The 14,972-nt window shown below is 39.0% G+C and overlaps 1 protein-coding gene across 8 annotated transcripts in view; it reads left to right on the forward strand.

Moving 5' to 3' along the window:
• The window catches only part of TOX3 (TOX high mobility group box family member 3), a 109,215-nt gene that overhangs the window by 80,580 nt on the left and 13,663 nt on the right, over positions 1-14,972 (forward strand). For 5 of the 8 annotated variants that reach the window (XM_047837132.1, XM_047837129.1, XM_047837127.1 and 2 more), the window contains one exon: positions 2,788-3,042. The exons of 1 other annotated variant lie outside the window; for it this stretch is intronic. In XM_047837132.1, coding sequence (XP_047693088.1) covers positions 2,788-3,042 — 255 coding nt within the window. The remainder of the gene's footprint in view (positions 1-2,787; positions 3,043-14,972) is intronic. 2 more of the 8 variants (XM_047837130.1, XM_047837128.1) reach the window with 1 other exon arrangement.

The following is a 14,972-nucleotide window of genomic DNA, read 5'->3' on the forward strand; positions in this document are numbered from 1 at the left end:
CCCCATCTGTAAGGACAACATGATGTTTCATTCTGTAGGATTTTTTCCCTACATTTGAATCAAACATTGATGAAAGCTCTACTGCCAGCAGCTGTTCAGAGACAATTTAATTCCAGCTGTGATAATTCACCGTGTCAGACATTGGCTGTTATATGTTGATACAACAGTTCTCCAGATTTGCATTTTTATCAAAAGGAACAAATGTTTTGAACATTTCAGTACAGATGGTATTTAACCATGTACATACTATTTTAACATGTTCAAGGTAAACACTGAAAAGCCAGTATCCGTAAAAAGTAATCACTATAGACTCCGAACGACTAACCTGATAGCGGTCAGATGGAGGAGTCACAAAAGTCAGTGTCTTTTTTGTTGGTACTGGTGCCAGACGTGGTTATTTTTATAATCTCGGATTTTTCCGGTGTTTGGGGTTACTCTTTTCTCTAAGGAATGCTTAACTTTACCTCTCTTTTAAAAGTGGTTTAACATTTTAGCATTTTCTTGGTGATTTATTATCATGTCACTTTATTAGGTTATGCTACAGCAATATACTCAATTCTAACTTAAAATTAATTTGTTTTTGAAAAAATTATACCATAGGGACACATTATTCGTAAGACACCTCTCTGTTCCTTAACGAAAATAAAAGTGAAAGCCTCCTTAATTTTGACCGCCTAGCATAAGACGTGCTTTATGTTAGAGTTTTTAAGAGCTAATCTTACGCCACGATTTCACTGTACATCTTGAACAAAAAATAAAGCCCAAGTAAATGTTAATGCGCCACATTACAGCATGTGCCTAATTTCCCGATCATTGCGTTAAAAGTAAATTTATTTGGTTTTTTAACATTTTAATGAGTGCAAACTAATTCAGGAAGACTTTAGGTTTGAATGCTGTGAAGTCGAAATTGTGCCTGAAACCAATTCCCTTCACATAGATATTGCCCTGTAGATAACGCCACAGGGACTGGGATACTCTGAGTTGGAAATTCACACATTTGCTTTATGTTTTCTGTCTGTGTCATGATTACCCTGACCATTTTTAAAGTACTTTAAATATTTATTGAAATAATATTTCAAGTGTTAATTACAGTGGTAATGAAAACAGCCAAATGCCACATATCAAGAATGAGTGTTTATCCGTATTGTTAATGTGATATGTTAGATTTCATTAAGCAGTAATGGGGTAGCAAATGAGTCACAAATTACAGTTGCATCTGTTACTAGACCACATTAGTGCCAAAATAACGGCAAATGCAGCCATAGGGTTACGTTCATTAGCCAACCACGTTTGTGGCCAATCCATCCCTTTGTGTTTGGGAACTCAGGGTACCACAGTAAGAAATTGACGTCTTTTGGAGGGTCAGTATTAGAATAAATATGTCAGAGAATCTAATACTTCATTCTAGCTTTCAGACATGTTTTTGTGCTATAATGTTTTTGCATATGTCGAATCTGCTGAGAACCTCAAGATGTTCACCTGTCCCACCGTAGACTCCCATAGTTTGTGACCTCTTTATTTCTGGTGAGATACAATTAACAGTGGACAGGTTCTATATGCACAGAATGGTTTTTTTTTTCCTTCAGTTTGTTTCTATTTTCTCTCAAGTGGTTATTATGTTATCATCATTGATAGTTCGAAGAATGATGGTTTTCCATTCTTAATTAGTTCTCTTAACCGATTACAGCAGATCCAAATTAACTTGCACCGGTTAATTCTTCAAAAAATGGTACTAATAATGAACTATAACTTTGATCCTTTGAGCTAGAAAGAATATCTGACCCCTTCACCCTACCCAAAAGAATATCCTAGACCTTGACTACTGCCCCCTGCCCCCCCACCAATCTAAGTTCTATTTTAAGAAAGGTGGTTGGTGTAATAGAACATGGAAGCCCTCATTTACATCAAAAGGCCCCGTTTTAAAACACTGTCTTTAAGGATCTAAGGTCCTTATTTACTTAGGTCTTGAGAGATAACACTCGCTTACGTAAATGAGCCAGTACAGTTAGTACATGTATATCAGTGTATCTCTGTGCTCATTCTATAGATAGTCTTCCAGACTTGAAGACTCCTAAAAATGTTCTGATAGATACACATTAAAATCATCATAAAAGCGAATAAGTCCCCCTTATTATTTTAACTCTCCTTTTTATTTTATTTAAAATAAAAGCATTGGGACCTTTCAATATATGCTCTGATAATCCTTATGTAAAATTTTGTATTCTGAACTGTAACAATTTCCATAGAAGCGTTCTCGGCACTTGGGAATATACCCATAAGGAACTTTAAAAAGCAAACCACCAATTTCATATTACTTGTTTTATATGTTGTGGCAGAAAGTAAACATGTGTAATGTTCACTCCTGGATTAATGTTGTGTGTGTGCACCACAAAATCGTCAGCATTTTATGAAGCATGTGGATAATGTAAGCGGTTTGAGCTGTTTCGCTAACATATCAATAAAGTGGCAATTTGTTATATAGCCAAATCTAATGTCTCTGATGCTCCAACTAACAACAAAGACAGATGTTGCTAATTAAGTACGCATTAAAAAACTGTTAATACTGATACTCCATTAAAACCATATGATAATGAGACTTAAATCTTTAATCAGAATGATCAGCAAAACTTTATATATGGAAATCTGTGTTTAAGATGTTTTCATTTGAGAAATAAATATTTGGCCTAGCTATGCCGTGTTTTCATGCAAAATCTTTCTTCTTCCCTCCAAGGAGAAATAAGATATCGGAATAGAATATGAAGATGTCTGTGTTTTGTTTCCTTTTAGCAGACATTTCATACGCCAAGCCTCGGGGATGAGGAGTTTGAAATCCCCCCTATCACGCCTCCTCCAGAATCAGACCCTGCCCTGGGCATGCCCGATGTTCTTCTACCCTTTCAAGGCCTCAGCGATCCGTTGCCTTCCCAGGGAAGTGAATTCACACCCCAGTTTCCCCCTCAAAGCCTGGATCTTCCTTCCATAACAATCTCAAGAAATCTCGTGGAACAAGATGGCGTGCTTCATAGCAGTGGGTTGCATATGGTAGGCACTACATTTATTGCTTGAAAGTGTTTTGTTTTTTTTTTTAATCATTGCACTTCTCATGGTAAAGACCAGGAGTCTATGTTCTGAAACGTGCTCCGCCTATCTACTGATGGACGTGAGGACTGTTCTTCCTAGTGCCATTTCAGTGCAGGGACAAGAGGGTTATGGGTTGGTTCATGATCACCTAAAGGAGGATGACCCAGCAAGATCCTTCCGATTTGAAATGATTTTCAACAAGTCTGATTCGTTGGCTTGGAATTAGCCAATCTTCCCTTGGCTTTGGTTTACCACAGAGATGTCCTCGAGTTAGAAGTTTGCCCAGGAGAGATTTGAGAAATGGAGGCCCTTATCTGGTGCCAAGGTCTTTTGCATTTGTTGGATTGTGACATGATGTTTATTATGGTACATGTTCTGTTCCTACCTCAAATGAAATCTCAAACTGTGATGCGGAGAAAGGGAAGAAGAATAATTTCTTATAACCAGCAGAGGAAAATATAGAGTGAGTTATTGTGTGAAATATACCTAATTGTGTTATTTATTGTCATAAACACGGAATAAGGCACTCCAGAGAGCCAAGATCACTAATGCAATAATTTTGGTTCCATTTTTCTTAGTGTGCAATTATAGTCAGCAATCGCCAGAGTAAATCTGCTTAAGTATTTTAAACTCTTCTGCTGGGATTTTTTTTTTTTTCCCCCATCATAGTGTATAATACATTTGTGTCGATCTAGGTGAGGTACTAAGCAGACATTTTAAAACAAGATTAATAGTTTATAGGGCTTTTTTTTTTTAACCCTGATAAAATGAAACAGATGTGTTGGTATAACAAAAAACAAATCCTATTGCTTGTTTACATATTTCTCTGCACATTAGGACCACGCCAATGATGTTTATTGGTTTCATTGTTAATTCCCCAGATAACAACAGATGATTGCAAAGTATGTAGTAGATTAGCGGTGTGAAGATTCAGCGTGCTCTCTGAAATGTAAGATTGCTTTCCCAAATAGGATTGACGCAACATAATTTTCTTTTGCCTGTGATCTCTTGTGTTTGAGCTGAACATCGGGTTTTTAGTTTTCCTTTTTTGTCAGAAAAGAGGCAGCAAGCAGTCAGGAAGTGGTCATTAAGTATTCATAAATGTTCCTCACCCTCACAAATAATTGTTTCCTGTGGACTTCCTTACGTTTTTGTCCCTTTGACACTGGAATGGAGGGTTCTTGTCCTCTGTTCCTCTACAGTCAGGCTTGCAGTGCGGTGCCTGGAAAGTCATAAAAATAAAAAAGGGTGTTTAGTCACCAAGGGAGTTTACCAGGGCTCACCATTATTCATAGATGCTCAGCAAGGCCGATGGAAGTTGCAGAAATAGTTAAAAGACCATATAATGCGTGCTAAAATGTGTATTTTATTAAATTGGTAAATATTTATTAATAATATAAGAATCTGCCTTTGAATTAAACATCTGATGAATTACCTTGCCTTAAAGCTATAAAACTGTTATTGCTGCTATAAAAAAGTGTAAAGGAGGCATTTTGACTATGAAATTTCATTTCATGGTCAATTGAATTTACTATATTGGAAAGAACTAAAGATGGAATCATAAAATAATTATGATATTCACATACACTTAAAGAACAATGCTTTCACGGACTGGCCTTGGGAGAGAGGACTCAATTTTTAATGCTTCTTTTGTAATGTATTGCTAATCACTAAAGCAGTTGAATTATTTCATTGATTTTTAAGGGTATAAGTACTTTAGCTAAGTGCATGCTGTTGTCATGGTATTTACATGGACCTCATCACATTTATTGGTGCCTTTCTGAAGTTTCGCTGAACCTGAGTGATATTTATTTTGGCTTGAAACAAACTAATCTTGTTGAAAATTCTAGTAGAATTTCACCTTGAAGAAATGTCATGGGATTTTAAATCACAAATGTTGGAAAAAATAAAATGTACTTGGACAGAATTATGATGAATACAACGTGTCGTTGGCTTTGTTCTATGTACTACCTGACATGTTCACCTATAAACTTGAATTCAGAATCGCCAGAGGCATGGTTAAAAATAGGCTATGTCAAGGTTCTTCTATATCTCCCTCCGGGTACCGAGTTGGCTGGCTACATCATAATACTCCACAGCAGCTCCTCAGAGATTTCCCTTCGGAAGGTCACCAGAAAAATAATAAATAATACTTTATACATCATGCATTCGGCTTCCCAGTGTGCAGTGGATATTTCATACCTTATGCAAGTAAGAAGTTTTATTATCCAAATGAATATGGCTGTCTGTTAAGGTTTGCTGTGGTGAATTAAGACTCTCATAGAAGAAGAAAAGCCAGCTTGTTTATGTTGTATCGAACCAGCTTTTCTTCAGAGCTTCATTGGTTTTCCTTTAGAAAGACTGACAGTTTTGTCACATTACTGATTAGCTGCATTTTTGTTGGCAACAAGCACGACGTGTTTATCTTCCTTAAATTTATGCCATCATATTTAAAAACAGAAAGCAGGAACAAAAAGGAGGGATTAAAAAGAGCCCAATGATTAGCATTCACATTTCAAAATATGCAAATAATGCCCTCGTAGTCAGAAGCAAATTGTTGAAAAATTGAATGTCGATGCGTTTGTGAGTTCAAAGAACAACCTTGATTTGCTTGTGGCGGATGTGTATATTTTCAAACAGGATGTGGTCGGCAAGGCAAAGCCAGCAGTGTATTTTGGTTAGAAAAATCTTTACCTCTAAGCATTATTGTCAGTTCAGATGATCATCTGGAAATTATTTTAATCTACAAAAGATTGCAATTCTAAAAATCTACAACGTGCGCTCCAAAGGGTTGGCTGTTTTTTTTTTTTTTTTTTAACACCTCTCTATAATCTGCCCAGCCTGCTGAGTAGCATTGACATCAGTAGTACATCAATTTCAGAAAGTGGATTATTTTTACTAGACAGCTATTGTGACATATTGGGTCAGTCATAAATGAAAGATATTCATGCAAGCATGCAATACTTGTAATGAAGTCTCACTCTGACCTTCTGTATGATTGATTCTGTAATTTAGTTTTCTCAGGCAGTGCCTGAAATGAAATGAAATCATGTTGAACAAGTTTTGAATACCCACAGTGCACCAGGAGAAGAAAAATCTGCAGCCCTAGAGGCTTGAGAGAGAGCAGCTGAACGATTTATCTCTGTGCTATTATAGCCTTTGCCAGCGTTCAACATTTCTTTTTTTTTTTTTTTTTTTTTCTTATTTGGCTTAAGTACTTAATTCTGCAGGTAGCTGTAAATGGGAAAATAAAATGCTGTTCAGATTTAAAATGACAGGACAGGAGTATGTGCAGGGGACTGATAAAATATCTTGAATAGAACTGACCTTTCATGTAGCTGAAAGTTACTGGGGGATTCATCCTCATAATTACCATATAGATTATTTTTATTTCTTTCCTGCAATGAAACATTTCAGAGAGCAGTAGTGCTGATTGAATGAAAATTGAACTTGTTAACATTCTTTTCAGCTTAGCCTGTTGTACATAACAGAAGGTTAGCTTTGATGAATTTCAGAATTCTCTTTGATATCCAAGAAACAGACAGTAAAATAATTGTCTCTGGTCTGATATTTTGTATGCCCCCCAAAAGAGAATTTATAAAACACACTGATAATTCACATACTTTTTCTTCATACATTATATTTCATGTTTAGAGGACTGACATTTTCAGTTTGATATTGCTTTGGATTTCATTGTGATACCACATGTTTATAGAAAACGCTACTCTGGTCGCTCTGGTAATATCAAACGTAGCGTGAGGGACCAGAAGAGGACGGAAGTAAGGGAGGTGTATTTGAGGACGGGAGTCTCTGTACCTAGTAAGGAAAAAGAAAAAGAGAGATAAACGTCCTATGGAAGAAACGCATGCCCAGAGGAAAATTAAAAGCTTTTAAAATATTCATAAGACTCTGAGGTCACCCTCTATACACAGATGCCACTTTTGACCAGAGAAATGGGACTACAGCAAAATAGCACATCTAAAATTACCAGGCTTATTTTCCAGGTTTTGCTTTTTCACGCCATCATTTGTTGTGGCTCCAGTTTCGAAGGTGAATTATTTTTGTTTTTACGAAATGACTTTCATGCCGTTTTTATACTTTTAAAAAATCTTACATTTAGAGAAATAGACTTTCAATTAATACATTGTTTTAGCAATGTTGCCTAATGTGTTACAGATAAAACAGTTATTTCATGGGTCATTAATGTGTTTAATGCGTGGAACGTTCTATTAAAACAAGCCCTTATTATTGTTATGAACATGCTCATTGCCATTGTCAATAGGGTCTGCAGAGCTGCATTCCACAGGATTGCCTTGTAGCCACTGGAGGGACCAACAGTCTCTCATACAAATTGAATGATGACTTCGTTTAGATTTATTTTTGGTCAAGTGATGGTCCAAAAGCATTCTTATTCTAAGTTAACACTGGAAAAGGCACAGCTTACCTAAGCAAAACACTCGCTTTGAGTGGAACTAATTCAAGTCCAGATTGTAGAATTGAAACGGTGTGAACCTTTAACAGATATTTGCTGAGACCTACTAAGTGCCATATATTGTTCTTAACCGTTAGAGACGAGACTGATTACGCTATTTATAAAGTTGTTTTCTTGGCTACCAGTGTCTGTTCCATATAATACAAAAACCACAGAGTCTGATGACCTTTTTACAGATGTTTGTCATCCAAAGTCACTTTCCAAAAAAATTTTTTAAATGTTTTTATTTATTTTTGAGACAGAGAGAGAGAGAGAGAGAGAGACCGAACACAAGCAGGGGAGGAGCAGAGAGAGAGGGAGACACAGACTCTGAAGCAGGCTCCAGGCTCTGAGCTGTCAGCACAGAGCCTGATGCAGGGCTTGAACCCACAAACCGTGAGATCATGAGCTGAGCCGAAGTCAGTGCTTAACCGAATAGGCCACCCAGGCAGGTGCCCCCAAAGTCACTTTTAATTTAGCTGTTACTACACCTTGGCAATTGTCTGCCAAAAATACACAGGCCGCAGACATTTTTTATGGGCTGCCTTTCTTTGTCGAGCAAATAGCCTTGTACCATACACCGCTTAAAATAAATATTCTTTGTTCTTCTTGGCCTGTAAATACTCACTGACCCTGAACGTACGAGTGCTGTCTTTAAGGTCAAGTTAACGTTAGGCTCATCTATTAAAAGAGGAGCGTGTTCCAAACTTTTCCGCTAAACCTGCTTAGCTTGTGTGCAGTATGACACATGGTCACGTGTTTGATTTATAACATGCAAGAAAAAGCATCGTTAGAAAGTTATACTGTGATTTATTTCTCCCTATCTTGGCTTTAGCATGTCTAATCTATAGCTACCAACTATACTGTGGTATTGCCAGTAACTCCCAGTGGGTCAGGGACAGTAGAGACACCATTTTCCATCCCTCAGATTCCCGAATAAAACTGGCTTGAGGACTCCAGTGTTTTTTCAGAGGGATGGGTGTTACTTTCCATGCCACTGCCCCATCCTTTTATTCATGGCACCTGTCGCCCTTTGACACGGTTTCCGTTGCTTGTTCACATCCTGTCCCCTCCTCTTGCCTGTGTGAAGTGGGCAGAACAGGGTCTGGGCTGGAATACAATTCCAGGCTCTCAGTAAATATTTTATTCGTCGGATATATGCACGAATGAGAGAACGACGAAGGAATACGTATTTGCTGTGAAGAGAATACCTTGACCACTAAATAAAAAAGTGGAGGAGGGGGGGTTAAAGTTCCAGACAGCTGTGAACACGGAATCCCCCTTGAAACTTTCCATTTAGACCCGAATAAAATAAGCAGGGAGCTGACTCCTTGGTAAAACAAAGGAGTTACAGGGTATATCGCTGAAATACCATTAAGTGTTTTATGGTAAACTCTTGGAAATTTTGTTTTGCTAAGAAACTATTAATTAGCTCTCGGGAAGACTGTGTTTCACAAAACACTCATGTGTAGGTATGTTTGATTACAACCCTGAGAGTAGCTATTAAGTAAAAATTATCTATTTTGGTGAAGTTCAAGTTTGTGGTGTTGAAGGTCTGTAATTATCATTGGTATGCATTTGTCACACCTGTGTTTGTTTCAGGGTTCACTGGGGTTCCGAATATACTAGCTTTGCACGGCAGCTGCCTGCTGTTCACTTGGAAACAAAGTTTTAACATTGCAATAGACGTAACTTAAGTAATGGAGCATAAAATTACCGGGCCTGAATTTCATATTTGTACTTCTCTGATCTTTATTAATATGAAGCAATTTTTATTACTGATAATTGTTTAATTGCTCCATTTCTCCAGAAATATTGATTGAAAAAAAACCACCACAGTGAAAAATGTTATTTAGTCACACTCGCTAATATATTTGGGTTATTTGCTTCTTAATTAGATGCTATCCTCTCTTATGAAAACCTAACATTGGATCGTTACAGAGAATATTTATTTGCATGGAAGGTGCGTATCAGATGTTTCAAAGTCCTTTATGATAAAATCAACCCAGACAGAAGTCAGCACCACTGTCGTGAGTAAAAGGAAATAAAACAGTAATAATGTGTGGTTTTAAAAATAAGGAATCAGTTTGAAAGCCTCTATCTTCCGTTTGCACAAGAAACCAAAACCCAACGCTAGAGGATGTGTAATTACATAGTACTGAGCGGGCAGCAAGAGATAGTATAATAAATACCAGGGCTGAGGGGGAAAAGAGTCCCTGTTCAGGCACCAAGATGTCATAGAGGCCCAGACCCTTGCTCCAGACCTGATAGAATGAGTGAAGGCAGATTTTAATATGTAGAGGAGGGAGAGTTTTGTTGGCTGAGAAAGTCTGAACAAACTGGTCATTTCCCGCCCCCATACCCCCACCCAGAATCCCCACATATCTTTATATGAAGTATGGCGGGGGGTTGGGGCGGGCGGTAATATCCCGTTGTGATTCATACAGGGAGGACATTTTTCACCTTGCCAGCCTCCTTCAGTCTTGATTAAGTCTAGGAGAAAGTCTCGGTTTGGGACTAATAAGTCTTTCACCCCTCTTTTATCTTTCTAAATAAGAGAAAGCAAGGCTCACAGCCTTAGGCAGGACCCCATACCTTGACCGTAAAGGTGTTGTTTCCTTTCCTTGGTATTTATTTGGCAGCCCATTGATGCGGGTGTCTCCGGTTTTTAATTTATGCTAGTGATCCAAAGTTTCCTTTTTATTTAACCTAAAACTATTCAGATTTTAACAGTTCACTCAAATGGTTAATGTTCAGTAATAGACTAGATTTCAGGCAATTTAAGAAAATGAGGGACCACCACCAGAAATCTCTGTTCCTTGGTTTCCTGTTAAAAAAAAAAAAAAAGACAAGACAAAGAGGCTCTTTTATCAGGTGGAGAGAGGAGCCAGTCTCAGCTGAGCACTCCCCACACCAAGACCTACACAGGCCATGAAAGCTTTGTTGAACTGTACTTCTAGGCAAATAGAAGACCCTGCACGTCCTGTTATTTTGTGAAGTCCATGGCCTGTCCATTCAGAAAGAATTGGGTACTCTTCAAAATGTAGGAAATGTAGGTTAAAGTGTTAGGGTATATATTTATATTTATGTTATAAATATAACATAATTGTCCCCCACTGATTTCAATGGGTTGCCCATGAAGTGCAATCAGTTACTATCTATTGGAATAAATAATCCCCCTAGATAGATACAAAGCCTTTAAATTTATCACGACATCCTTCTACACTATGAATAAAATCCAGACTTCCTAGGATCGACTACAAGACTTGTCACGTTGTGGCCATTCCTTGCCTCTACAGCTTCAATGCCAGTCTTGCTTTTCCTGGCCCAGTAACACTGGCCCCTCCTTTCCTTCCTCATGCACCAGGCCTTTGCACGTATTCTGCTCTGCCTTGGATGCTCTTCCCTCTTTTCTAGCTTAGTAGCTTCTATTCTCCCTTTATACCTCAGCCCTAGTGGGTCACCTCCTCAGGAAGCCTTCCCTGATTACCCCCACCCTTTGCACCATCTGGCTCATTGCCACCTCCCCAGTCCACTGAATGTCACTCTTCACCCTGCCTACCCTGCTCCCATCTGTACTGGCATCCTTTCCATTTCTCAAGCAAGCGAAGCTCTCTCCCACCTCAGACTTTGCACATGCTGTTCCCTCTGCCTGGAACATGATTCCTGTACCCTTCTTTCCCAGGAAAGGTATCTGCTCACATGTCCTCACCAAGACCTCACCTTTCGTACTGACCCATCAAACGTAAACCCTATTCTTGTGCCAACTTTTTTTCTTTAACCTACTTATTTTCCTCACAGTATTTATCGCAGTTTGTGTCTTGTTTATGCAAATGTTTTCTATTCTTACCAGCAAAACATAGGCTGCGGACACTCCCTCCACACCCAAGATGATGTTTTCCATTATATTTGTCTAATGAAGCAGTTCTCAAATGAGCGGGATTTTGCCCACCAGGGGACATTCGCCAATGTCTAGAGACATTTTGGCTGTCACAACCAGATTGGGGAGTGGAGGCTCCTGACACCTAGTGTGCAGAAGCCAGAGATGCTTCTAAGTCGTCTACAATGCACGGGAGACCCCTCCCCCAACAAAGAATCATCCAGACCACAGTGTCAGTCCTGCCGAGGTTGGGAAACTCTTATCTAGTAACATCAGAGATCAGAGTGAGACGAAGAAGAGAGAATGAGTTTTTCCCAAAGGATGAACTGTTTTAAGAAATGATACACGTGAACCCTGCAATTGTGAAAGCTACCAGCCTTCAGTTCTTATGTGGGATATAATCGTGGCAATCTCTTATAACCCGCTAGTTGCTTTGCCTTTCAGTGATCATTGGTAAGGCTTTAGGACTTAATTTTAGGGGCACCTGGGTAGCTCAGTCAGTTAAGCGTCTGACTCTTGATTTCAGCTCAGGTCATGATCTCACGGACCATGAGTTCAAGCCCCACCTGGGGCTCTGCGCAGACAGTGTGGAGCCTGGCTGGGATTCTCTCTCCCTCCCTCTGCCTCTCCCCTACTTGCTTCCTCTCACTCTCAAAATACATTTTTTAAAAAAATCTTGTAAAGACTTAATTTTAGTAAGTGAGAGGTAATGATTTTCAAAAATGCATTAATTTCTTAGGGCTGTATCTGTGGTTATACATTTCTTTATTGTGTCGTGACTACTGGGAGAAATTGCAAGCTATTTTTGAGGAGTATATATGAATTATTCTTGCCTACACTTTGTCAGAGTATATTTATTAGTCCATTCTAAATCATGTTTAATTTGGGTAATGCTTAAAAGAATCAGATGCTAGCTTTCTAGTTTTCAAGGATTTGAGCATTGGTATATTGGTTTCTCTGGCCTGGCACATAGCAGGTGCTTAATAAATACCTTTAAACTGAACTGACATCTTTCTTTTTTTAAGTGGGAGTCCTAAGATCAAAGGAAGTATCTTTCAAAGGGTACCTTTTTTTTTATGGAAAATGATTGGAGCTGCTAAGAATCAACAAGTTCCCCAAGGCAGTTGTTAATAATTGGTGGCCCTAAAGGAACTTGAATTTCTAAAGAGACACTTTTACTACTAATCTTCTTGTTCTGTAATAGTCATGCATAGAAAGTTATTATGGCATAATTGTGGACCATGGCAAATGCTAGCACATTTTGATGCATCAGTTATGTGGTTCAGGGGTTACTGGAAAATATGTTAGAGGACCTTGGTGCATTGTCCTATGGGAGATAAGAAAAATGGCGCCAGCATGTTTGGGGGTCTGAAGGCTATGTGGATGGCTCGAAGCTTTGGCAAGGCCTGGGCCCCACCACCAGTATGTTTCAGGAGTAGTTTTCTCTCTGTCCCCAAGGTAGAAATTTCTTGTTATTTCTCTCTCTCCCTCTCTCTCTTTCTTAAGTGAAATGTTACGAGCACTCTCAATTTATAAAATAAATGAATATAGACTGCTTTCATTAAAAGGGGGGTGATGGCAGTAGAGAGCCTGGGGCCCCATTCATTTCTTTCTGTCAACACATGTCGCCACTGTTGGGCCATGGCTCCCGAGAGCGCTGTTTTCCCATCAAGCTAGCTCAGTGACACTGCAGGTGGAATTTAGAAAGAGCTGATGAAGCCAAGAAAACTTACTTCTTGGCCTTCTGTTTGACCAGGAGCTCCATTTGAAAGGCAGTAGGTGTGGGATAAGTCAATCAAATACCTGTATGTGCTGAATTTCATAGGCATTGGAGCAAAGCAAGTTCTCTGTTAATGAGAAAGTTGTGTAAATCAGATCATCATATTTCATGGTCACGCCAGTTAGCTGATTTATTATTTTACAGTCAGAATTGAGATACACAATTTAAATGTAATCTGGAAGTTCCTTGTAAATACTGAAAACATCTAGATTTAAATAAGTCTGAAAGGACTATTAAAGTGCATTCTGAAAGACCTATATGGAGAGTAGAATTAAAAATAAGATCGCTTGGATGCCAGGGTAGCTCAGTTGGTTAAGTGTCCAATTCTTGATATCAGCTCAGGTCATGATCTCACAGTTTGTGGGAATGAGTTCTATGTTGGGCTCTGGACTGACTGTACAGAGCCTCCTTGGGATTCTGTCTCTCCCTCTCTCTGCCCCTACCCTGCTCACGCTGTCTCTCAAAATAAAAAAATAAACTTGAAAAAAAAGAATAAGATGGGGCATCTGGGTGGCTCAGTCGGTTAAGTGTCTGACTTTTGGTTTGGGCTCAGGTCATGACCTCGTGGTTTGTGGGTTCGAGCCCCACGTGGGGCTCTGCGCTGACAGTGCGAAATCTCTCTCTCTCTGGCCCCCCTCTCTGCCCCTCCCCTACTCACGTGTGTTCTGCCTTTCAAAATAAATAATAAACTTTAAACAAAGTTACACATCGATAAATAAATAAAAATGTTTTAAATGAAAAGAGTAAGATCACTCAGTTGTCACTAGCTGGAGGGTAGAAGCGACGTAAGCAAGCAATGGTGGAAATTGAGAAGAGCATGGGAGAGCCGGTAGACAGCTCAAATTTTTTAGGAGGAATGGCTGACTGAGTGGTAGGATGCCAGTCAATAAAAACAAATTAGGACACACCGACACTGTAAAATCCACTTTTGTGATACACGTCTGCAGAGGGACACCTGCCAGTAAGTGGAATGTAATATTTCAGGGACAGCGGAAGAGGGTGTCTGTATTGTCAGTGAGACCAGGAGGAGTGGGATTGTTCTGGTACCTGTGACACGTTTCTCCAGGATTCCCCAGCAGTTTAGGAACTCAGAAAGTATTAAGAAATGGGAAGCTTATACATTTCAGATGAAACCCTAGCACTTAGCTCTACTGTTTAAACTACTCATAGATCTTTTTAGCTTTTCCTCACTAGTGTGTTTTTTTCATTCATTTTGTTTTGTGTTTTTATAAATGGAAACGTTTAAGATGCTCTTCTCTTCACCCTTCCAGTTCTTTCTCTTATAATGTGACCATTGTTAAAAGTTTAGATACTTCTTAAAAAAAAAAAGGGGGACTATACACTATAATTATTTTACAACTTGATTTTTCAATTTCTTTTTTTTTTTAATTTTTTTTGTTAACATTTATTCATCTTTGAGACAGAGAGAAAGAGAGAGAGAGAGAGAGAGAGAGTGGGTGGAGGAGGAGCAGAGAGAGAGGGAGACACAGAATCTGAAGCAGGCTCCAGTCTCTGAGCTGTCAGCACAGAGCCCGATGCGGGACCCGAACTCACTGGCTGCAAGATCATGACCTGAGCCAAAGTCGGAAGTCGGATGCTTAACTGACTGAGCCACCCAGGCACCCCATCTTTTTCAATTTCTATATCTTGGATATCCCTCTAGGTCAGTGGTTCTCAGATGGGAGAATTTTGCCCCTCGAGAGATAATGTCTGGAGGTATTTTTGATGGTCGTGACTGGTCAGGAGAAGGAGAAGTTGCT

This window comes from Prionailurus viverrinus, chromosome E2 (genome assembly GCF_022837055.1).
Source record: "Prionailurus viverrinus isolate Anna chromosome E2, UM_Priviv_1.0, whole genome shotgun sequence".
In the NCBI taxonomy this organism is placed as follows: Eukaryota; Metazoa; Chordata; class Mammalia; order Carnivora; family Felidae; genus Prionailurus; species Prionailurus viverrinus.